Source organism: Panonychus citri, unplaced genomic scaffold, assembly GCF_014898815.1.
Source record: "Panonychus citri isolate SS breed McGregor unplaced genomic scaffold, ASM1489881v1 Contig00139, whole genome shotgun sequence".
Classification (NCBI taxonomy): Eukaryota; Metazoa; Arthropoda; class Arachnida; order Trombidiformes; family Tetranychidae; genus Panonychus; species Panonychus citri.
In genome coordinates this window covers 3,034,701-3,054,883 of record NW_026515544.1, presented here as the reverse complement: position 1 = coordinate 3,054,883, position 20,183 = coordinate 3,034,701, and the positions used below count along the sequence as shown (strand labels likewise).

General features: G+C 31.0%; 6 protein-coding genes and 2 non-coding genes across 8 annotated transcripts; all 8 read right to left on the bottom strand.

The window, feature by feature from the left end:
• Positions 1 to 14: 14 nt before the first annotated feature.
• On the bottom strand, positions 15 to 2,275 carry LOC128394094 (lipopolysaccharide-induced tumor necrosis factor-alpha factor homolog). The gene is made up of 2 exons (XM_053354347.1): positions 2,096 to 2,275; positions 15 to 368 (listed from the first exon to the last, which is right to left on the bottom strand). The coding sequence occupies exons 1-2, from the start codon at positions 2,256 to 2,258 to the stop codon at positions 112 to 114; spliced, it is 420 nt and encodes a 139-aa protein (XP_053210322.1). The 5' UTR covers positions 2,259 to 2,275; the 3' UTR covers positions 15 to 111.
• Positions 1,618 to 1,736, bottom strand: LOC128394527 (5S ribosomal RNA). Its single transcript, XR_008326408.1, has one exon. It is a non-coding gene; the product is annotated as a 5S ribosomal RNA (ribosomal RNA).
• Positions 2,276 to 3,842: 1,567 nt separating the features above from the next.
• LOC128394088 (uncharacterized) lies at positions 3,843 to 4,631 on the bottom strand. Its single transcript, XM_053354342.1, has 2 exons — positions 4,191 to 4,631; positions 3,843 to 4,124 (listed from the first exon to the last, which is right to left on the bottom strand). The coding sequence occupies exons 1-2, from the start codon at positions 4,527 to 4,529 to the stop codon at positions 3,945 to 3,947; spliced, it is 519 nt and encodes a 172-aa protein (XP_053210317.1). The 5' UTR covers positions 4,530 to 4,631; the 3' UTR covers positions 3,843 to 3,944.
• A 3,546-nt stretch (positions 4,632 to 8,177) lies between these two features.
• On the bottom strand, positions 8,178 to 8,296 carry LOC128394526 (5S ribosomal RNA). The gene has a single exon (XR_008326407.1). It is a non-coding gene; the product is annotated as a 5S ribosomal RNA (ribosomal RNA).
• Positions 8,297 to 8,326: 30 nt separating this feature from the next.
• On the bottom strand, positions 8,327 to 9,071 carry LOC128394093 (lipopolysaccharide-induced tumor necrosis factor-alpha factor homolog). The gene is made up of 2 exons (XM_053354346.1): positions 8,761 to 9,071; positions 8,327 to 8,673 (listed from the first exon to the last, which is right to left on the bottom strand). The coding sequence occupies exons 1-2, from the start codon at positions 8,930 to 8,932 to the stop codon at positions 8,417 to 8,419; spliced, it is 429 nt and encodes a 142-aa protein (XP_053210321.1). The 5' UTR covers positions 8,933 to 9,071; the 3' UTR covers positions 8,327 to 8,416.
• A 628-nt stretch (positions 9,072 to 9,699) lies between these two features.
• On the bottom strand, positions 9,700 to 10,783 carry LOC128394504 (uncharacterized). The gene is made up of 2 exons (XM_053354838.1): positions 10,298 to 10,783; positions 9,700 to 10,207 (listed from the first exon to the last, which is right to left on the bottom strand). Exons 1-2 carry the CDS (start codon positions 10,504 to 10,506, stop codon positions 10,063 to 10,065), a joined length of 354 nt encoding a protein of 117 aa, XP_053210813.1. The 5' UTR covers positions 10,507 to 10,783; the 3' UTR covers positions 9,700 to 10,062.
• A 1,373-nt stretch (positions 10,784 to 12,156) lies between these two features.
• LOC128394501 (sphingomyelin phosphodiesterase-like) lies at positions 12,157 to 20,176 on the bottom strand. Its single transcript, XM_053354834.1, has 4 exons — positions 18,958 to 20,176; positions 13,537 to 14,114; positions 13,352 to 13,462; positions 12,157 to 13,253 (listed from the first exon to the last, which is right to left on the bottom strand). The coding sequence occupies exons 1-4, from the start codon at positions 19,417 to 19,419 to the stop codon at positions 12,434 to 12,436; spliced, it is 1,971 nt and encodes a 656-aa protein (XP_053210809.1). The 5' UTR covers positions 19,420 to 20,176; the 3' UTR covers positions 12,157 to 12,433.
• LOC128394502 (myb-like protein A) lies at positions 14,315 to 18,898 on the bottom strand. The gene has a single exon (XM_053354835.1). The coding sequence runs from the start codon at positions 16,768 to 16,770 to the stop codon at positions 15,055 to 15,057; it is 1,716 nt and encodes a 571-aa protein (XP_053210810.1). The 5' UTR covers positions 16,771 to 18,898; the 3' UTR covers positions 14,315 to 15,054.
• Positions 20,177 to 20,183: the final 7 nt, after the last annotated feature.

Below are 20,183 nucleotides of genomic sequence, written 5' to 3'. Positions count from 1 at the left end.
TTGCTTAAAGTGTGTACTTAAATAATAGTTAATTTCAATAATTTATTAACAGAATTACAGTGGAAAAAATCTCATTTAGTTTGTTTAAATTGAACATTGAGAAAAAAAAGATTAATTGAATTCGATTTTGCGATTAACTCCAAGTTTTCGAGCACATCGTGGACACGAATGTTCAACATCCAAAGTAATATCTGTATAAAAGGGGATTAAGCAGCACCCGAATACACAGCCTACTACACAGCAACCGACCGATACCAACCAAGCAAGTAATCCTGATTTTTGACTAGTTATAGTGGTCACTTGCTCGTTACATGTTGGACAAATCACGTTCTGAGGATAAGGTCCGAATTTCGTAGTACCAAGAGTAACTATTGTAATAGTTGAACATAAAAAGAAACAAATAGTTTTTCACAATTAAACTTAGTCCTAATAGAAGTTCAATTGATCAACTTACCAATATGAGGTCCTTCCTGAGCTGAGGCTGTTGGTAGATGAGATACAAGACCAATGGGTGGAGGTGGTGGTGGACACGATGGACCAGAAACAGTATACGGAGGTGGGGAAAGTGATTGATGAGGTGCAGTTGGAAGTTCAGGGTAACCAAATTTTTCTGAATTCATGTTGAGTTAATTGCTGATAGATTGAAAAACGAACACCTTAACTGAGAAACAATTGATGTGTTTTATTTTTTATATGATTACACATTTATCAGTGAATCGTAATCAAAAATCAACGTAATGGTTAATCACTAGGCTGCCTTATCCAAAAATGAGTAATCAAATGATGTAAATAATTTCGAATTGATAACAATTAATGAAAAAACTCAGATAGTTGAGACTCATTTGATATTAAATAGCTAATTAGTGTAATAGAAATTTTAATTAGTAGATTAATTTTGATCAGACTGTGACCATAGCTTTGGTCACAATCTGATGATGACCATTTATATATTAATTATTAGAATGATCTAGAAAATGATCATGACCATCTTCATTATTATTGTATTAATATCTAATAGATTGTATTCATTAGTCCCACTTCCCTTCCCTTAGTAATAACATTAAAGTTTATATAATTGTGAATATTAAGATTACAGTCACACTTCTCTAATTGCCTCTCTATTATCTCACAAATTCTTTAATTTCGCAATTCAATTCTTCCTCAATTAAGGACATAGATGATATGTAACACTTTTTAATCCCTCATTCATCAATTATTTTAGGACAATTTGTAATAAATAATTTGATACGACTGTACATCGATCCGTTCACTATATTTATTTAATTGAAGAGACTGTATAAATGGTAACAAATTGTGTGGCAATCATGGTAAAAGTGTTTATTTCAAGTGATCGTTAACATTAATTGTTTAATTCAGTTTTGTCATCTAAAAAGGGGAAGTTAATTTTTTAGATTCGTCGATGTAAACCACCTTTCAGTCCAAAATTGACACAAGAGTGTTCAACGTCTCGAGTAAAATCCGTGCAACAAGGGATTAGAAAACAGCCAATGACACCACCGAGTAGACAACAACTCGCTGAGATCAACCAAGTCACTAAAAAAAAGTAATCACTTTAATGGGGAAAAAAAGTGTAATCAAGCAAAGAGAATCAAAAAGTGTCTACAACACCGGGGGTTCCCAAGTGGTCTCCCTCCCAAGTACTAACCCGGCCCGAAGCTGCTTAACTTCGGAGATCGGACGGGATCCGGTGCTTTCAGCTTGGTATGGTCGTAGACGAAAGGAGAAGCTTAAAGTGTGTACTTAAATAATAGTTAATTTCAATAATTTATTGCCTGAATTTTAGTCGAAAATAATCCCCTTCAGATTGTTAAGATTTGACATTGAGAAAAAAAAGATTAAGATTACACAAACTACTACAAATAAGCCAACCGATACCAACCAAACAAGTAAACCGAATTTCTGACTAGTTATAGAGGTCACTTGGCCGTTACATGTTGGACAGGTCAAAATCCGAGGATGAGGCCCAAAGTTAGTAGTACCAAAAGTAACTATTGTAATAGTTGAATATAAAAAGAACAAATTGTTTTCCAACAATTAAACTAAGGCTCAATAGAAAATCAATTGATCAACTTACCAATATGAGGTCCTTCTTGAGCTGAGGCTGTTGGCGAAGGTACAAGACCAATAGGTGGAGGTGGTGGTGGACATGATGGACCAGAAACAGTATACGGAGGCGGTAAAAGGGATTGATGAGGTGCAGTTGGAGGTTCAGGGTAACCAAATTTTTCTGAATTCATGTTGATTTAATTGCTGATAGATTGAAAATGAACATAACATGAATTGATAACAATTACTGAAAAACTCAGATAATTGAGAATCATTTGACATTTAAGAGCTAAGCAGTGTAATAGAAATTTCAATTAGTAGATTAATTTTGATCAGACTGTGACCATAGCCTTGGTCACAATCTGATGATGACCATTTATATATTAATTATTAGAATGTTCTAGAAAATGATCATGACCATCTTCATTATTATTGTATTAATATCTAATAGATTGTATTCATTAGTCCCACTTCCCTTCCCTTAGTAATAAAATTAACATTGAACTGTACATTGGTCCGCTCAGCATATTTATTTAATTAAAAAACTATCTAAATGGTTACTTAAACTGTGTGGCAATCATGGTAAAAGTGTTTATTTCAAGTGATCTTTAATTTTAATTGTTTAATTAGGTTTTGTCATCTAAAAAGTGGGAGTTAATTTTTTAGATTCGTCGGTATAAACCAACTTTCAATCCACAATTGGAACAAGAGTGTTCAACGTCTCGAGTAAAATCAGTGCAACAAGGGATTAGAAAACAACCAATGACACCACCGAGTAGACAACAACCCGCTGAGGTCAACCAGGTCACTATCCCAGTTTTATGTTTTATCAAGTGACAACAGTTTGTTTACATGAGACAGTACACATTTCTAGGATAAGCACCGAAAATTTTTGATCCATCTACTACATTATCTGTCAATTTATACGTCGAAAGAAATCAATTGAGATGATTTAATAATTTAATTCGTGATTTGACTATCAAAGATTTAGTGTTTATTGCTTACCTGTTGATTGTGATCCATTTATTGGTTGTGGTGATGGAAATTGTTGCACATTAGAAGGTCTATTGTAAAGTGAATCGAATCTACCCAAGTGAGTTGAGACTCTTTGTGACCTGGAATAAGCTGGAGGTGGACAGTTAAAAGGGTCAACAGTGGCTAGCGGAGCAGAGGGTAAAACATTGTACTGATTCCCTTTCATTTTAATTTTCTCGGCACAGTCTTTGATAGTAACAATGATGAGAGGTAATAACAATTAAATCAATGTAATCAACCAGAAATTTCATTATCAATTGTTAAACTAGTAGATTTCATCATCAATTATGCAACAAGTAGATTAATCTTATCAATTGTAACAAATTATCCATTGTAATTTTCAAACATTCATAAAAGTATGACAATTGAATCAATTGACTTTTATACATTTTTCTATTACTCTCCATCTAAATCAATACAATTTTTCTTTTAATTTTGATTAAATTATCTCTTTAAGCGCAATTGATATAATTTTTATTCTCATCGCATTTTTCGTGGCTATATTATCAATCGAAAATGATCACAATAACTTGAGAACCATATTCAATCAAATAAGCAATTGACCAATAAAATGTTTATTCCACAGCCAATTTGCATTTTTTTCACTTGAATGAGCATTCGATTAGTTGAAAATAGGATTGAATATTCACATTCACATACGGACCAGGACTCAACGACAAAGAGCTAATTTGCCACAATGATTGATATAATTTCAATTTCGAAAATAGAGAAGAAATAAGTTTGAGGCGAAAATAGTTGAAATTTATTTTCAATTCCCATGTAATATTTTCTATAAATGGCTATCATAGCAAATAGATGACAACTTGAATAGATTCGTCCTCTCATTGAGCTCCACTGTTTCTTGTGAGCGGTAAATTTACCATTTGTGAGGATCCAGTTTTGAATAATCGATTGTTACCAACTTTCTCAACAATTAACGATACAAATGGTCCAAGGATAATCAGTTGGAACACTAATCCAACATGAATCGCTAAAAATATAGCATAAAACATATGACCTATCTGAAATTGAGGATAAAATGGAAAATGTTAGTGAGTTGTAACAATTAACTGATTTGGTTTTTTTACCAATTCCTTGGATGATACTATGGGCCATTTCTGTGAACTGTAGTACCAAATGAACACGGCGACATGAACGTAATATGTTGATCGAAGTAAAATTACAGTTGATTGAATGAACTGATCTAATTTACTATTTCGACGAAGGTAAAAGTTTCGTGTACGTTGTTTGTTGTAAGTGTTGTTGTTAAAGTTATCAATCGATGGCGCGAGTTTATGGTGATCATAGTAATCATTATTACGATTTATATGTTTAAATATTTTCTCACTCGAAATGAAGACAATTAGCAACACATAGAAAGACATTGATAACAGTCGATAGAAAATTGAATAAATTGCCACAATCATTGGAGTCTTATAATTGCTTAGTGGTCCCCAAATAGTTGGAAGGAGAAATGAAGTTATAGCGATAATGATTAAGATAGAAATCCATTTGATACGATTAACAGTCTAAATTGAATGTTAAGGAAGAGAAAAGAATTAAAATTTCAAGAGAAGAAAACTAAACTTTCTCATAGATTACCTCAATAGAATTTAATTTAAATCCTTTACTGATCAAGTAAACAACGAAGATCGGAGTTATAAGACCATAGACGATTAATTGTTGGAAGGTGAATAAAGTGCATCCAGTTTTCAAAGTCACTTAATTACAATTAAAAATAAAAGTAAAGAAAAAGAAAAAGTAAGAAAAAGTAAGTGATCTTCTTTGTATAATATCTTATTAAAGACTATTAAACTCACAGTACACTGAATCCCCTGGTGATACCATGAGGTTCAAGCTCGTTGTAGTAAAATATTGAACTGATGTAAATCAAACACCCAACAATTAAGCCAACATTCAAACTCAATCCAACCATTGGTTTAGCTTTGTAAATATAAATCAACGTAAACAAGATTATCGATAATTTCATCTCAGCAGCGATTGACCAAGTATGAGGTGCACACTATACAATTAAATTGATAAATTGAATTAGAAACAATTCAACGAGTAAATTTCTTTTATGTGTTGATATTAGACTTAAATTACCATATCCATAAGTCCTGGATAAGTATTCTGAGTGTAAATTATATTTGAATACCAAGTTGATGAGCAAACTTTTGCTCGATTATAAGCAATTAGTTGAGAAAAAGGTCCATCGGAAAACAATGGAGTCACCATTTCAAGGTTAACAATTAAAGCCATCAAAATTGATGTACTAGATCAAATATAAGAACAATTAACAATCAGCAAATCAATAGTAGATTAAATGAAAGATCAATTAAATCAATTCAATCATCCAAATAACTGTAAATTGTTTCAATATCACTCACCAAATTAATCTTCTCAAAATTATATTGATGAAATAACTTATTGGTGTATCTTTGTTTGTATTTGGCCATTTTTGAACAACATTTTTGAGCCCACTGATTATAATTGAAATCATCATGTAATTAATCAGTTGATAAGATTTGATTGTTATACTTACGGGATAATAAACAACGCATCAAATATGCTGTCAAATGAAATGACATTAATCCAAACACTTTCTTTATATTTGGTCATCGGATTTTGTGAACCTTTGATTGAGATAATAAAAAATTAACACATGAAAATGAAACTAACTGATTCACTAATTGTTACCATAAAGCGATCCACCATGAGTGAAAATGGGCCAAATTATAGCGTGGAAGATTAGTACACCGAAGTGCATGATAATTTCGCAGACCAAAATGTATCGAAGTCTATAATTTTCAATTGGTGGCGAAAATGTGGCTTTCCAATTAGTCTCGATCGAAAAACATTTAATCCATCGAATTTGATTGTTGGGAAAAATCAAAACAATCAAGGAACAAATTATACTTAAGGTAATGAGAAAACCTAATATTGATCTACCAAAAAAAAGAAATCAGTTATTTTGTATTCAACTAACTTTTATTCATGATAATCAACTTACACACTAATTTTTGACTCAATTGGTAATCCAATAAGTTTATCAGTTATTGATTGTTTCACTTGACATGAATCAACTGCAATCACTTTCCATGAGTAACTTTCCAATCCTTTGGAGTAATTAAAGATTATTAATCAATAAAATCATTTAAATTGGGCGACAGTTAATAAATTACCTTTTTGAACTAAAGTGTGAATATCATCTGATGAGCATGATGATGGTAAACAAAATCCAACTTTGATTGAAAGCCCATCTTCAAAAGAGATTAGTTTCTCTCTGGTAAATAGATGATAATTATCTGATTGTTTAGTTGATTCAACTGGATTAACTGAAACTAGACAATGTTTTCCTGATTCACTTTGATTGTTTCTAGTCCAAGATAATCCCAAACATTGATCATAATTACCAATATCAAGGTAACCAGATCCAGTCAGGTCACTAGGAGCTCGTCCTGAAGATTCAATCACTGATCCAACGATCCAACAATTAAAAAACAAATCAATCAAATGTACAAATTAAAAATTAAAAATTAACATTAAAACTTACACTTGAATGGCCAATCTTCACCTAATCCAATTGATTGGTTAACAGTTTTTAAACTTTGGATACACTGACCAGTTAATTTTAAACTACTCAAATCAACCGAGTCAATTGTTGACCAAACTGATGAACCAAATCCAAATCGTAACAAGACCGATTGTCGATGCGAATAATCATTATATCCTTTCCTAATTCGAACAGAGATATTCGATGTAAATTTAGAATGGACATTGGTCAAAGAAAAGAGAAAAAAGTAAAAAACGAATCGGAAAGAGATCATAACAAAGGTTAAAAAGTCTTACAGTCAATCACTAGCCACCGGAGTATAACTGTTAATTTTGATAACTTTATAATCGTTATTATTACTTGAGTTATAATCAAATACAATCACTGACAGCACGAAGGTTAACTTGATATTTATTTACCATCTGATTGCCTTGGGCGATTTATCAATCATATAAAAGATACTACATGTATCTTCAATATTATCTTCGAGAAATCTAAGACGAATACATTTGATGTGTTAATCTTTATAATTAAAACCACAAAGAGATAATCAAGTCTCTTGATCAATTACGAGTACAGAATAAATTTTGTTGTTTTTATTCTCAGAAAAACGTCGCGATAATTAAATCAGAAAATCAAAGTTAATTTGTAAAGTTTCAAAAGCTAAATTCATTTGGATAAAGATTAAGGTGATGAGATCTGAAAGCCTCACATCAGAATTTAATGATCAGTAATAAACTTTGAGACAATTTATAAATCGAGGTTAAAGTTTTGATTGGATCGGACAATCAGACTGGGTAAAATTTGCGAAAATCAATTTTATGTTTAAAATCTTCAGGTACGATGTCCAATAGACTCAGGTGAAGAGAAAGGTGATTATAATGATGAACGGAAGGAATGGCCCCAGATCGTTGTACAGAACTGATGATGTAATCGAAGTAGCAAAGCGATGGAAATTGTGTTAGTCAAGAACCGAAAATATTTTATTTATATTAAAGAATAACTTGATTATTACTCAGTGTTAAGAAAAAAAGGTATTTAATCTGAGAAAAAAACACGATTTATTCTTTGCTTTTAATTAATGCTAATTTCGGTTTAGTAATTAAATTGACAAGGTTGCTCAACGTTGATTCCTGTCTGCTTACCTGCTGATGATGAAAAATAAAGATGAATTATCCTTGATTTTATTAATTACTGAACTAGAATGAGGTGGAGGTGGAAACACGTTGGTATATTCCTATTGAAAAGGCTTGTATTTAATTCAACTTATTTTCCATCATTTTAAACAATTTAGAAAAAAAAACTCAAAAACTTTTGCATTCAAACCAGAAGCCCGATAATTGTTATCAACAATCTAATTGTGTGTTGTTAATTAAATCTATCATGTAGATTGATAAAACAATTAGATGGAAAAAAGTTTCCAACTTAAGAGTAATAATTGGGTGTTATTTCTCAATGTAAAGAAAAAGTAATCACTTGAATGGGGAAAAAGTGTAATCAAGCAAAGAGAAGCAAAAAGTGTCTACAACACCGGGGGTTCCCAAGTGGTCTCCCTCCCAAGTACTAACCCGGCCCGAAGCTGCTTAACTTCGGAGATCGGACGGGATCCGGTGCTTTCAGCTTGGTATGGTCGTAGACGAAAGAAGGAGCTTAAAGTGTGTACTTAAATAACAGTTAATTTCAATAATTTATTAACAGAATTTTAGTCGAAAAAGATCCCATCCAGTTTGTTTAAATTGAACATTGAGGAAAAAAAGATTAATTGAATTCGATTTTGCGATTAATTCCAAGTTTTCGAGCACATCGTGGACACGAATGTTCAACATCTAAAGTAATATCTGTATAAAAGGGGATTAGGCAGCACCCAAATACACAACCTACTACACAGCAACCAATCGATACCAACCAAGCAAGTAAACCTGATTTCCGACTAGTTAAAGTGATCACTTGCTCGTTACATGTTGGACAAATCACGTTCTGAGGATAAGGTCCAAATCTCGTAGTACCAATAGTAACTATTGTAATAGTTGAACATAAAAGAGAACAAATTGTTTTCCAACAATTAAACTAAGTCTCAATAGAAAATCAATTGATCAACTTACCGACTCGTTGTCCGTTCTGAGCTGAGGTTGGTGGTATATGAGATACAAGACCAGGAGGTGGAGGTGGTGGTGGATACGATGGACCAGCAACAGTATACGATGGCGGTGGAACTGGTTGATGTGGTATGACTGGAGGTTGAGATTCAGGGTAACCAAATTTGACTGAATCCATGTTGAGTTAATTGGTAATAGATTGAAAAATGAACACAACACTTTAACTGAGTAATGAAATCAAATAAAGACGAGAAACAATTGATGTGTTTTATTTTTATATGATTACACATTTATCAGTGAATCGTAATCAACAATCAACGTAATGACTAATCACTAGGCTGCCTTATCCAATAATAATAATCAAGTGATGATAATAATTTTGAATTGATGACAATTATTTGAGTAAACTCAGATAATTAATTGTTGAGATTCAATGGACATTGGTTAGTTGATTAATCAGTATTGGTTATTTGATGAGTAACCTAATCAATGTCAGATTATTGATTACAATTTAAAAATTCTTAAAATCTACTTGATTTCAACCTATCATTTAACAAATTGACCACTTTTACTTCTGACTGTTATTCCAATTATTTAAATACATTAGATTGATTTGCTTTTTTCTGCCAATCAATTGGTTAATTTTAATCAAATTGTTGATAATGAATCAGAATCTCCAACAATTTACATAAGAAAATACCTTTCTATTAACATATCAACAATCAAAGTGTAGCTAAAAAGTATAACCTTTAATTGTGTCTATCAAATCAAAGTACGATGATTATTGATCAATTTAAGAAAAAATTAAACAGAGAACAGAGTCATCTTTTGCCAGAACAATCAACTAATCAAATAGTTTAAAAACTTTTCATTGCGATTTAAATCTAATGGATATACTTTTAATGATTTAATAAATTGTAGAAATGAGAAATTCAGATTACAGAGTTAAGGGACCGGCCTTTTATTTGAATGCTCATGATAAAGATTCAAATTATTGGTATGTTTTATTTACAAATTAATTAACTATCCAAATAGTAAATGACAATTAGGAAACTATGGAAGTCTGTAAAAAAGTTTATGATTAAGAAATTGTTATGAAATTAGAAAGGTGAAATTATTTAACAAAATTAAATTTGATTAAGAATTTTTTTCCTCATCATTGGATTAATTTTACTAATATGATAAAAGGATATTTAAATTATGATGATGAAAATAACAATTGATTTGTTACTGTTTGATTTTTGAGTATATTGGCTTTGGGTTAACGAATTGTAACAATTATCATGTTGAATTTGATTAAGTGTTTAATCACCAGCCACTTCCACCCCATCCACCACTCCAACCACCACTCCAGCCACCACCCCACGAAGGCATAGGCCAAGAGGGCATCGGCCATGAAGGCATGTGTTTGGAAAACTCTGGAAGTTCAATTTGTTTGGTGAATTTCAAAATACTGACAAACAGAAACAAAAGAGACGAAAACACAATTAACTTTGATTGTCATAACAATTAGAAACTTTAAGATATTGGGCAAAATACTTACGGAATCGGAAGTGGCAGTGGAAGAGGAAGAGGAAATAGAAACTTTTTGGCAGGTTTAAGGGCCAATAAATAAGGAAGTAGTTTCTTTAATTTCTTGAGCTTCAACAATTTACCCGAAGCCACTGGTTTGATGTAATCACTTGTGATCAATAGGATTAAAATCAATGAGATTAACAATGATTTAGTAATCAACGAAGATTTCATTATCATTGTGATCAATATATTCACCAATAATTTTCCGAATTCAAACTCACTGATCTTAATTGTTGAGATAACGGAGGAAGAAAATTTTATCACAATTACACAGGTCGAATATGTAACAATCAATATGATTAAAAGTAACAATTAAAACTTTTTTCCAACTAATCTTAATACTTGTAAGTGATAAATGATGAAAATTTGGTAAATTGTAAATCCAAGTGAAAATCACATTTCAGTTATTAAATTGTTACAATTGTTGTTAACCATTTGTACCAATCAATCAAAATGATCTGAACTACAATCAGAGTCAATCTTTTATATAAGGTAACAATTAAGTGAGACGATGATGAGGAAAGAGAGTGAGAATGATATTATCAAAAAGTGAGAGTAAATCATCATCCTTATCATCATCATCATCATATTCATCTTTATCTTCATCATCAATTCAGTTTCTAAATCAAATCAACCTTTAATCCCTATTGTTGATATTTGAACTGAATTTTCATCATGATTAGCACCACGATTTAGTGAATCAAATGTTCATCCCAGTGCTGACAATTAACTCTTTAATCTTAACTAATCAGTGATTGAATATCACGATTTATCATTTAGCATCATTATTATTATGTCTTAATTGTTTTATTGATTAAGAGCTGGCCAACTATTCAGTTAATCTGGTTAATTAAGTTGATTAGAAATGTTAATTGTATCACCAACTATGGTAATGATTAAAATCAATTGTTTCTAATTTTCAAGCCAATCAAGGAAATTAATTGTTCATCTATCAAATAAATTGCGATCAAAAATAATTTGATCAAATAATAATAGTACAATAATTAAGAGGGAAGAAACAATTTAATCTAATCAATCTCAGGCCTACATGAGTTTAAATTGTTATTTTGATTTTTCACCGTTGATTTGACCAACTAATCAATGAAATGAAATGATGATGATGATTTTCTTGATTGTGATTGATTTTTATAACAGTAAATTGTTTGATTGTGAAGTGAAAGTGATGGTTTCACTGATGATGATTGTTAATTGCGTCGGATGTTTTCAATTGTTGAATTAACACAACAAATTGAATGTTAATTGTATATGAGTGTAAAATTTTAACATGGTAACTGTTTAGTTAATTATTTTAATAGTTGATTTCATGTTCAATTGATTGACAGTTGAATAAGTGTTTGGTTTAAATTGTTGTTTAGCTCATTTTACCAATTAAATTGAATCATTTTTAGGCTTTAAATCTGATTCATTTTTCGAGTCAATAGTTAATTTGACAATTAATAATCTCATTTGAAAAGGTGAGAATCAAGTGATTTAGATCAATTTTTTTTCTCTTGATTAATGATTAAGATCATCATCTAATATATTGGAAAATGGAAAAATGATAAAATCAATTGATCATCAACATCAATCAATTGTTTCCTTTCCGGATTTTTATCTAATAACAATTAAGTTAATTTTTATCTCATTTAAAGTATGATGATAAGTCTAATTGTCCATCAACATCATGAAAGGTTTAAAGGTTATTAGATTATTCAAATTGATTTAAATCATTGAAAGAGTATAAAGTCAACAGATCGATAGATAATCAATCAAATTTAGTTGATTGTCTATTCAATGTTAATTTACTTCATTTGAGAGATAATTAAATTTTTATTGCATTCGTTTTTATTGTGGTGATTAGATCACTTTGTCCACTTTAATGTGATACAAAGAGTGATTTGTTAATTGTTTCGCGACTTTTTTGTTAATATTATTGATAATTAGTTAATGATGATAATGATTAAGATCATAGTCATTGTCATTATCATCTTATTGTTTGGTTATTATTTGGAATTTGAGTTAATTGCAATTATTTAATTGTTGTTTGATTTTGTTTATCGGTGGTTGTTTTCAATTTCTGTTTCATTGTTTGTCCATTGATTATTTACAATTTGGAACCGTATTGATCAATAAATTGATCACAGATTCTGGTGTCATGAGAATGACCTGAAATTAGACGGCAAAGTAAATCGAATCGACATTTTTTCTCTTTACAAGGAGATGCAAAATCGGATTTAACATTGTAATTGTCGAAGAATGAATTGAATAGAGTGTCATTAGAGGCCATTGTGATGACTAAATTATTCCAAGCGGATGGATCTAAATTAGTTAAATTGTATTCATCTAATGGTGAATATGAGTTGCTCCATTTTGTTACACCATTGGGATCGGTATTCGCTTGGGTTAGATTGAGGAAATAAGTTTCCGTGTCGACAATTGTGTAAGGCCAATCGGTTTGATTGGTGGCCATTGAGTAAACCCTGTAGCTTGGATTGACCCCACCAAAGGTTGTTACACTTGGTCCAATATAACCAATTGAAGTGGGTCGAAGGTTACTAAATGGTGATTGGGATGATCCTTTATTGTTGATCATATCTTCAATGTCATAGAAAAGGACAAACTCATCTTGATGAGTGTGACCAAAAAATTGTGCGGTAATTGTTGATTCAAATCGGTTAATGATTCGATAATAATTACGAGACCAAACTTGAAGGCAATCATTTGATCCTGGAGGAATATGTCCAATTAAGTGAACCTTTTCACCGGCCAGTTCACTAACTTGAAGCTCATTAATTAACCAAGTTAATTCATCTGCAGGATCAGTTGAATTAAGTAATAACCACCAATTTAGATTATTACAGTAATTCATGTTCAATGAGATTAACTTTAATCCAGGTTTTATTTTAACAGCATAATAACCACCTCTAATCAATCAAAAATGGAGGAAAGTAATAAACAATTAGATTCATCATAATTTGGGAACAATAGATGATTTAGTAAATCGTTTGATTGATTTTCATACTTAGCAATTGTCTTGAGAGTGTCTTGAGGAAGCCATTGAGACCAAACTTCCGTCAGTGTATCGTAAAGCCATGAGATTGAATATGAATCCTTGACATACGGCGGAGGGAAACTAATGGATATAAGATTAATTAGAGATGGAAAAATGATTAGAATCAACTAATTAACTATCAATTGGAGGCTCACCTGTTGACGGGAACAGATTCATGATTTCCCAATGAGGGATAAATTGGAATATCACCAAGATAATGATTAATTAGAGTGGAAATTTGCTTAAGTAATTTAATTTGTCCCTCTTTGGTTTGATTCCAAACATCATGAGGTGGAATGTCTCCTGTCCAGATAACATAATCAATGTCTTGGTGGTTTCGTTGGACATCTTTAAGCATCGCTTGAAGTGTTCGAAGTGGAATGTCACATCCTCGATAATCTCCCCAGTAACCTGCTCCAGAATTATTGTATCGACGTCGTTTGTGTACAGTTAATGGTGATCTACAGCAAAGAGGTAAACCACAATCAACATCACCACCGGTCAAATATTGAAGGTCAACGTGAGTATCGGAAATATGAAGTATCTTGGTTTTGGGGACATCGACTGTACGTCCAGAGGGTGGAGTGGGAACTGGTGGTTTAGGGATTGGGGTTAAGGGTATTGTCCAATTGTGAAGTGGATTGTAAACTTCGGCACACGAATCTCCTAGAATTGTACCACAAATTTCCGTCGGCGAGAAGGCCAATTGAGATACAACTTCGACAAATTCATCCTAAAAAAAATAAAATAATCAAATGAAAGAAACAAAACATTAATTATTTATACACATAGAAAATAGACCAGAACTTATTAATAATCTTACACAATCGTCTTGAAGTGATTTACGAACAATTAATCAAAGAAGTATTTAAGAATTTCAATTAAATTAATCAACATCAAAGTGGATCAGAAATTAACCAATTAAGCATTCAATTTTCTAATGAATGAGTTAAATTTAATTCTGTGGGTAAATATACATCATCTTAATCTTATGTAAATAATTTATAATTAAATTGTTTGAAAAATGATCAATGATTTAGGATGATTGTCATTCACTGTCCATCATTTTGATTAAGCTTTTGATTAAATAGAGACCAATTGATGATCAATTTTCCTCCTTCATTGATGGTATGGTTTTGGCGATGATTGGAAATTAAATCTTAATCAGACAAGAGATAATTTTCTAATCGCATTAAGTTTAATTTCAACAATCAACTTCCGCAATTAAACCCGGAAATTTATCACCAATCAGGTAACAAATTAACTTTAATTCACAGCTTCTCATTTCTCTTCAATTCATTTTCAATTGATAATATAATAGGAAAAGATAATCTTTTCAGATTAAGATTAAAATACCTTGCAGTTTATTTTCATTGGATTTTAAAACCATGAAAATAATGATTAAAGGTAATCACAATCAAATTAGATTCTCATTCACTATAACATTTATATAATACAAAACAATCAACAGAAAGTGTTGAAAGGTAAAACTATTTACAAACATTTACAGGTTAACTTGATAACTAACAAGAATTAACAATAGCAATTGTCTTGAAACAAGTTAGATAACCTAATGAATAGGTCAATATTTAAATCTAAAATTAGATTGTGTCACAATGGATCAACAGGTATCATCAACAATTAACAAATAATGAGGATATAGAGTGTATTCCTTATGAAGATGATTGATAAACTGATGAAATTATGTCCATTGGTTGTTCATTAAGGGTCATTTGTTTGGACAGAGAAGATGAATCTGATTGATCTAATGGTTGATTGTTGGTTAAATTAATTGTCGCCGATGATGATAATGATGAAGAAGAAGATGATGATGATGAGCTTGGTTTACTTGTTTTCGGTGGTAAGAATCCTTTCCATAGTTTATTTATCTCATCAGGAAGATGTTGATGCCAAGACTTTAAATAGTATCGAGTATATTTTCTTAATTGTCGAAATTTACAAAAAGTTGCCTCTCCATCAGAAACTTCCTTGGTTTTAACGAGAAATCCATTGGTGCGAAATTCATTTTCTAATTTAGCTTTAATTGTATTACGTTCATTAGAAGGTCCATTTTGATTGTTACGATTAAGATGATGATGATGATGATGATGAGGGGCAATATGATGTTGATGATTTTTTACTGTTGAATTATTGTTATGGACTTTAAAATGTCCAACACCAGGAATTGTTGATGTAGATCCTCTGGATGAATGATGGAGATGATGATTAGATGAACTGATTGATGAGATCGATGATGAAGAAGATGATGGAGATGAATTTGTTAAATCAGCTGATGTTATAATTGGAATACGGTGTTGTATATGTTGTTGTTGTTGTGGATGATGATCGTTAGATAGATGAGGTAATAACAATTTACTTTGTCTTAATAAGACCATTGGATCGATTCCTGTTGCTGTGTTTGGTGTTGATGGTGAGTTTACACTTGTAATTGTTGTTGGTGTTGGTGTTAAAATTGATTGTTGTTGTTGTTGATCGGTAAATAAATAAGGTAAAAATGATGCCATCATTGTCTGAGGTAGTTGTTGTGAAGTAATTTGAGTTCCAGGTATGAGAACAGGTAGATAATCAAACAATTGACTACATTGGTCATCTTTTAGTGTTTTCCTCTTAAGTAGTGGACGTTTCCTTGCAGTTGACAGATCAAGAGGCTCGTCTTGGTTTCTATGATTAGAATCGTTTGCAGATTCATCAGCATCATAATCACAATTATCTTCATCAGCATCACAATTAGATGGACTTTCAGATGATCTTAAAAATCGTCGGACAGTTGAAGGTTTTCGTCGATTGATTTTACTTGCTGATTTAGTTGTTGTTGTTGTTGGCATTAGAAAACCATAATTACCATTAATTGTAATACCTGGATTAATATTATCCCTACCACTACCCCCAACATTGATCACAGTGTAATTACTGATTAAATCATCGATATGATTAGATTGATTATCAACACGATTAATCTCATTGCGAGCTAATAGACTCCCAAGGATTGATTGTGAGGTTAAATCGTCATTGTTAATTATTGTTGGTGTTGGTGAAGTATCATTATAAATCATTGGGATATCTTGTGATAATAATTGGATTGATTGTTGACAAAAATCATTTTTATCACTTTTAATTGGTGTTGATTGTTGTTGCTTCTTCTGCCAGTTGCAAACATTAATCTGCTTCGAACCATTTTCTTCCTTTAAACAATGTCCAGTTAGAACATTTTCACTAGAACCTCGAGTTCGTGAAAAACATGACAACTCTTTGTTCGGGACAAAGTTATGAAACTTTAATACGTTACAATCACGTTTACGAGGACGTTGATTAGTTAATCTTTCTGATGATTTAATTGTTGATGATCCTGTTGGTATTGGGTTGATCATTGTTGTTTTGATAAATGATCATCAATAACAATCAACTTTATCACAGAATAATTGTTATTTAAATCAAAAACATGTAATAAAAACTGTAGTTAAAACTCATAACTGATTGAGTGAAGTAATCAGATTAACTAGATTGTTTCAACTAAATTGATTTTGATTGTCTTGAATATTAAAAGAGACACGACAATTTAACTAAGAAAGGGCAAAAAAGCAAGAGATGAAATTCAAACAAGTGGATGTTAGGGGATGAGGATTAAGATTATGAGGATGAAGATTAGGATGATGATGATGATGATGAAGAAAATGCGTAGTCTTAATGGTGCTAAAAAAACTTTTACTTAATTTTTCGTTTTTCTTCCATAGAAGATAAAAAACTTTTCTTTTCGAAGTAATTTAAAGTTAATTTAGTTCTAATCGTTTAGTAACTGAGTTGCGCGAATTCGTTGATTAGATCAAGTATCTATTCAACGTATGAAATTAGTAAATTTTGTTCCTACTCTTCAATTTTACTAGACCATTTTTGGTAAAATCAAGTATCGTTAGCGAATATTTTTTTGCTTCATCTTCATCATATTCATCTTCTCTCTCTCTTCTCTATTTTGTTGTCTGCTTGGGTTGCATCTTCTTAAAATTATCTTCATCACTTTCTCTTCTTCCCATTTTTGGCTTATATCTGGCTCACAATTTCCATCGGCCTTGTCTATTTGTGGTTCCTTCTCACTTATCATCCTCATCCTCATCATCTAAAGTCAAATGCCTTTGGATAAAACCTTATGAAGATAACTGTACTTTCTATCTTTGCATTTTCTTAATCATCATCAACATCATCATCTTCTCTTTCTTTTCTTATCTTTCTCTTCACAGTTTGTTCCAATTAAGGACTTGTTAAGATGAGAATGATGAAGAAACCATCCGATTGCGAGTTCGTTTATTACGAGAAACTTATTTCAACTTCTTAAAATAATTTAACATTATTGGAACATGTTACTTTTAAATTCATCATAACGCAAACCACAACAATTTAAATTGATTGAGATGAACATTAAATGTGACCTTGAACAATTAATAACAATTTGGGTACAATTAACAAGGAAATTCAGCTTGGTGAAAGTTGCATCAAAATCTCATGATGGAAAAACAGTTCAACCCTTTGTTATTATATTTTGTATTCTTTTTTTTTTAACTACGAAGATTAGATTACAATCAATTAATAATTAACTGATTATTCTATTATTATTGTTTATCATGTTTCAAACAATTTTATCATGAAAATAAGTTAGATTAACTAATTGAGGAAAAACAATTATTGGGAAAACTTACCAGCTGATAAAATGGTTTACAATAATAACTATTGTTTCAATAGAATCATTGATTTTAAATTGATTTAGTTTTCACTCATCACACCATAATTGATTGTCAACCTGGTAATTAATCATCAATCTAATCCCTTCCTCTATTACATAAATCGTTTCCTTAGCTCTACTTGTGTGATCTGAAATCCACTGAAATAATCTGATTAATGCTGAAATTGATGATAAAATTTTCCTAAGTAACTAAGGCTTGAATCATCATTAATTTAATTGTGATTACTTGGAAAATTCATTTAGGAAAAACCACTTATTAATCAATTGGAAAATTGTTACAATTGTTGGAAATGAGATAAATTTGATTATTGGTAACATTAAACCAAATCAACCAAAATCAATATTATATCATAATCATAATCATCATCTTATCAATCATTAAGATGTTAATTTGATATTTATAAAACCATTAAATCACATGATTAACAGACAATTAAAGTTCATGAAACATGATAACTGTTGGCAATCATACTAATCAATACAGAATCGTTTAGAATATCAAATAATATAATCGGCTGAATGATTCTGAATTCTGGTGAAAAAAAAATCAAATTGTCATTCAGCAATCTAATCCTAAGAATTTGGATTATAAATAAAGTCTTAATTGTAATTATCTAGATTTCCATTTCCTCTGGGAGGATTTAACTCTAATCAAAAGAGGATCAAGATTAAATAGATCAATTTACTCCCAAGGGTCAGTAAGATTAAACTAAACCTTGACCTCTGGATTTTCACAATTTGATGACAATTGGAAATGAGAAATTTTAAAATGCAAATCAATTGATTGTGTAAAATTGTTTCTAATTAACAACAAGAAACTCACCTTGTAGGTGTTGATGATTCCTTGGCAAACAACCTTATCCTCAATTTTAAGGGTCACACAAATGGTCAAGGCCAATTTAGCCATTTCCTCTTTACCTTTTCCATATTCAATGAAATGCTGAATTAAGGCCATTCCAAATTTACAGGCATAACAAGTCGCTTCGGTGGCTCGACTTTCCTTAATATCCTCGACCACTTGTTTCAAATTTAACATCTCAAATATATTAGATATTAAAGTCACTAGGAATCGTTGACCATAGAAAGAGGAAGATGTTGATCCGGACGATGAAGATGATCCAGAGATCAAATTGTTATTGGCATTATTGTTATCATCGTTGATTAATGTGTTAGCAGGAGAGGTTATTGTAATATCCGGTGGAGGGGCAATGACGGGAAACAGAATCAAAGTGATTCCAAATAGAGTTAAAATTAGAGTCACTGTCACTGATTTAATGGTCATCATTTTCAATGGAGGATTAACAATGGTAATTGTTTCTTTATCCGTTTGGATAATTGTTTTAACCTCAAGTTTAATTGTGGCTTCTTTTTGATTTATATTTATTGTTATATATAAATACTGTTCAGTAGTTTATTAACCAATTGGTTAGATAAATTAAATTGTCGATGATGGTGTGTGGTTATTAATTAAATCACACACATAATTACAAACAACAATTACCAAGACAATTATCACTTCTCATCCATTAGATTAAAGATGGAGGAGGGAAAAAAGTTGATCAATTGAAGACACAAAGAGGACAAAAGTGGCACTGAGAGAGAAATACGACAAATATGGAAGATGGAAATCAATGGATCACAATTGATGGATAATCACAACAATTAAGTAGAGAGAGAGAGAATAAAAAAATAGAAACTAAAGGTTAAGGTCACAATAGAATATAGAAAATAAAAAGCCAAAGGATTAATCTTTACGTTGGAAGATTAATGAAGTTAACATTGATTGACAGCGAATTGGAATCATGTTAGTTAACGGAGAGAAACACTGAACACATTATATGATTTGGATAGAGAATTGTCCTTGAATCCGGATTAATGGTCACAATTTAAATTCTGAACAAGATTAGAATTGTTGTCAATAGAAAAAGAAGAAAACATTTTCTTTTTGTCTTCTTTTTATTAATTCTTCTTCTTTTTTATTTTCTTCTTCTTCTCTTTAAATAGATGGAGCCACGAATTTTCACTTATTCGTATTGTTGTGTTTTCTTT

Excerpts from the sequence above, each read along its gene's own strand:
- LOC128394502 (XM_053354835.1), bottom strand. The coding sequence starts at position 16,770 with ATGATCAACCCAATACCAACAGGATCATCAACAATTAAATCATCAGAA.
- LOC128394088 (XM_053354342.1), bottom strand. The coding sequence starts at position 4,529 with ATGATTGTGGCAATTTATTCAATTTTCTATCGACTGTTATCAATGTCT. Across the intron at positions 4,125-4,190 it reads TAGTATCATCCAAGGAATTG|ATAGGTCATATGTTTTATGC; the intron begins GTAAAAAAACCA and ends CCTCAATTTCAG.
- LOC128394094 (XM_053354347.1), bottom strand. The coding sequence starts at position 2,258 with ATGAATTCAGAAAAATTTGGTTACCCTGAACCTCCAACTGCACCTCAT. Across the intron at positions 369-2,095 it reads TCAAGAAGGACCTCATATTG|TTACTCTTGGTACTACGAAA; the intron begins GTAAGTTGATCA and ends CTATTACAATAG.
- LOC128394501 (XM_053354834.1), bottom strand. The coding sequence starts at position 19,419 with ATGATGACCATTAAATCAGTGACAGTGACTCTAATTTTAACTCTATTT. Across the intron at positions 13,463-13,536 it reads GAATCTGTTCCCGTCAACAG|TTTCCCTCCGCCGTATGTCA; the intron begins GTGAGCCTCCAA and ends TATATCCATTAG. Across the intron at positions 13,254-13,351 it reads ACTCTCAAGACAATTGCTAA|AGGTGGTTATTATGCTGTTA; the intron begins GTATGAAAATCA and ends TTGATTGATTAG.
- LOC128394093 (XM_053354346.1), bottom strand. The coding sequence starts at position 8,932 with ATGGATTCAGTCAAATTTGGTTACCCTGAATCTCAACCTCCAGTCATA. Across the intron at positions 8,674-8,760 it reads TCAGAACGGACAACGAGTCG|TTACTATTGGTACTACGAGA; the intron begins GTAAGTTGATCA and ends CTATTACAATAG.
- LOC128394504 (XM_053354838.1), bottom strand. The coding sequence starts at position 10,506 with ATGATAATGAAATCTTCGTTGATTACTAAATCATTGTTAATCTCATTG. Across the intron at positions 10,208-10,297 it reads CCACTGCCACTTCCGATTCC|TATTTTGAAATTCACCAAAC; the intron begins GTAAGTATTTTG and ends TCTGTTTGTCAG.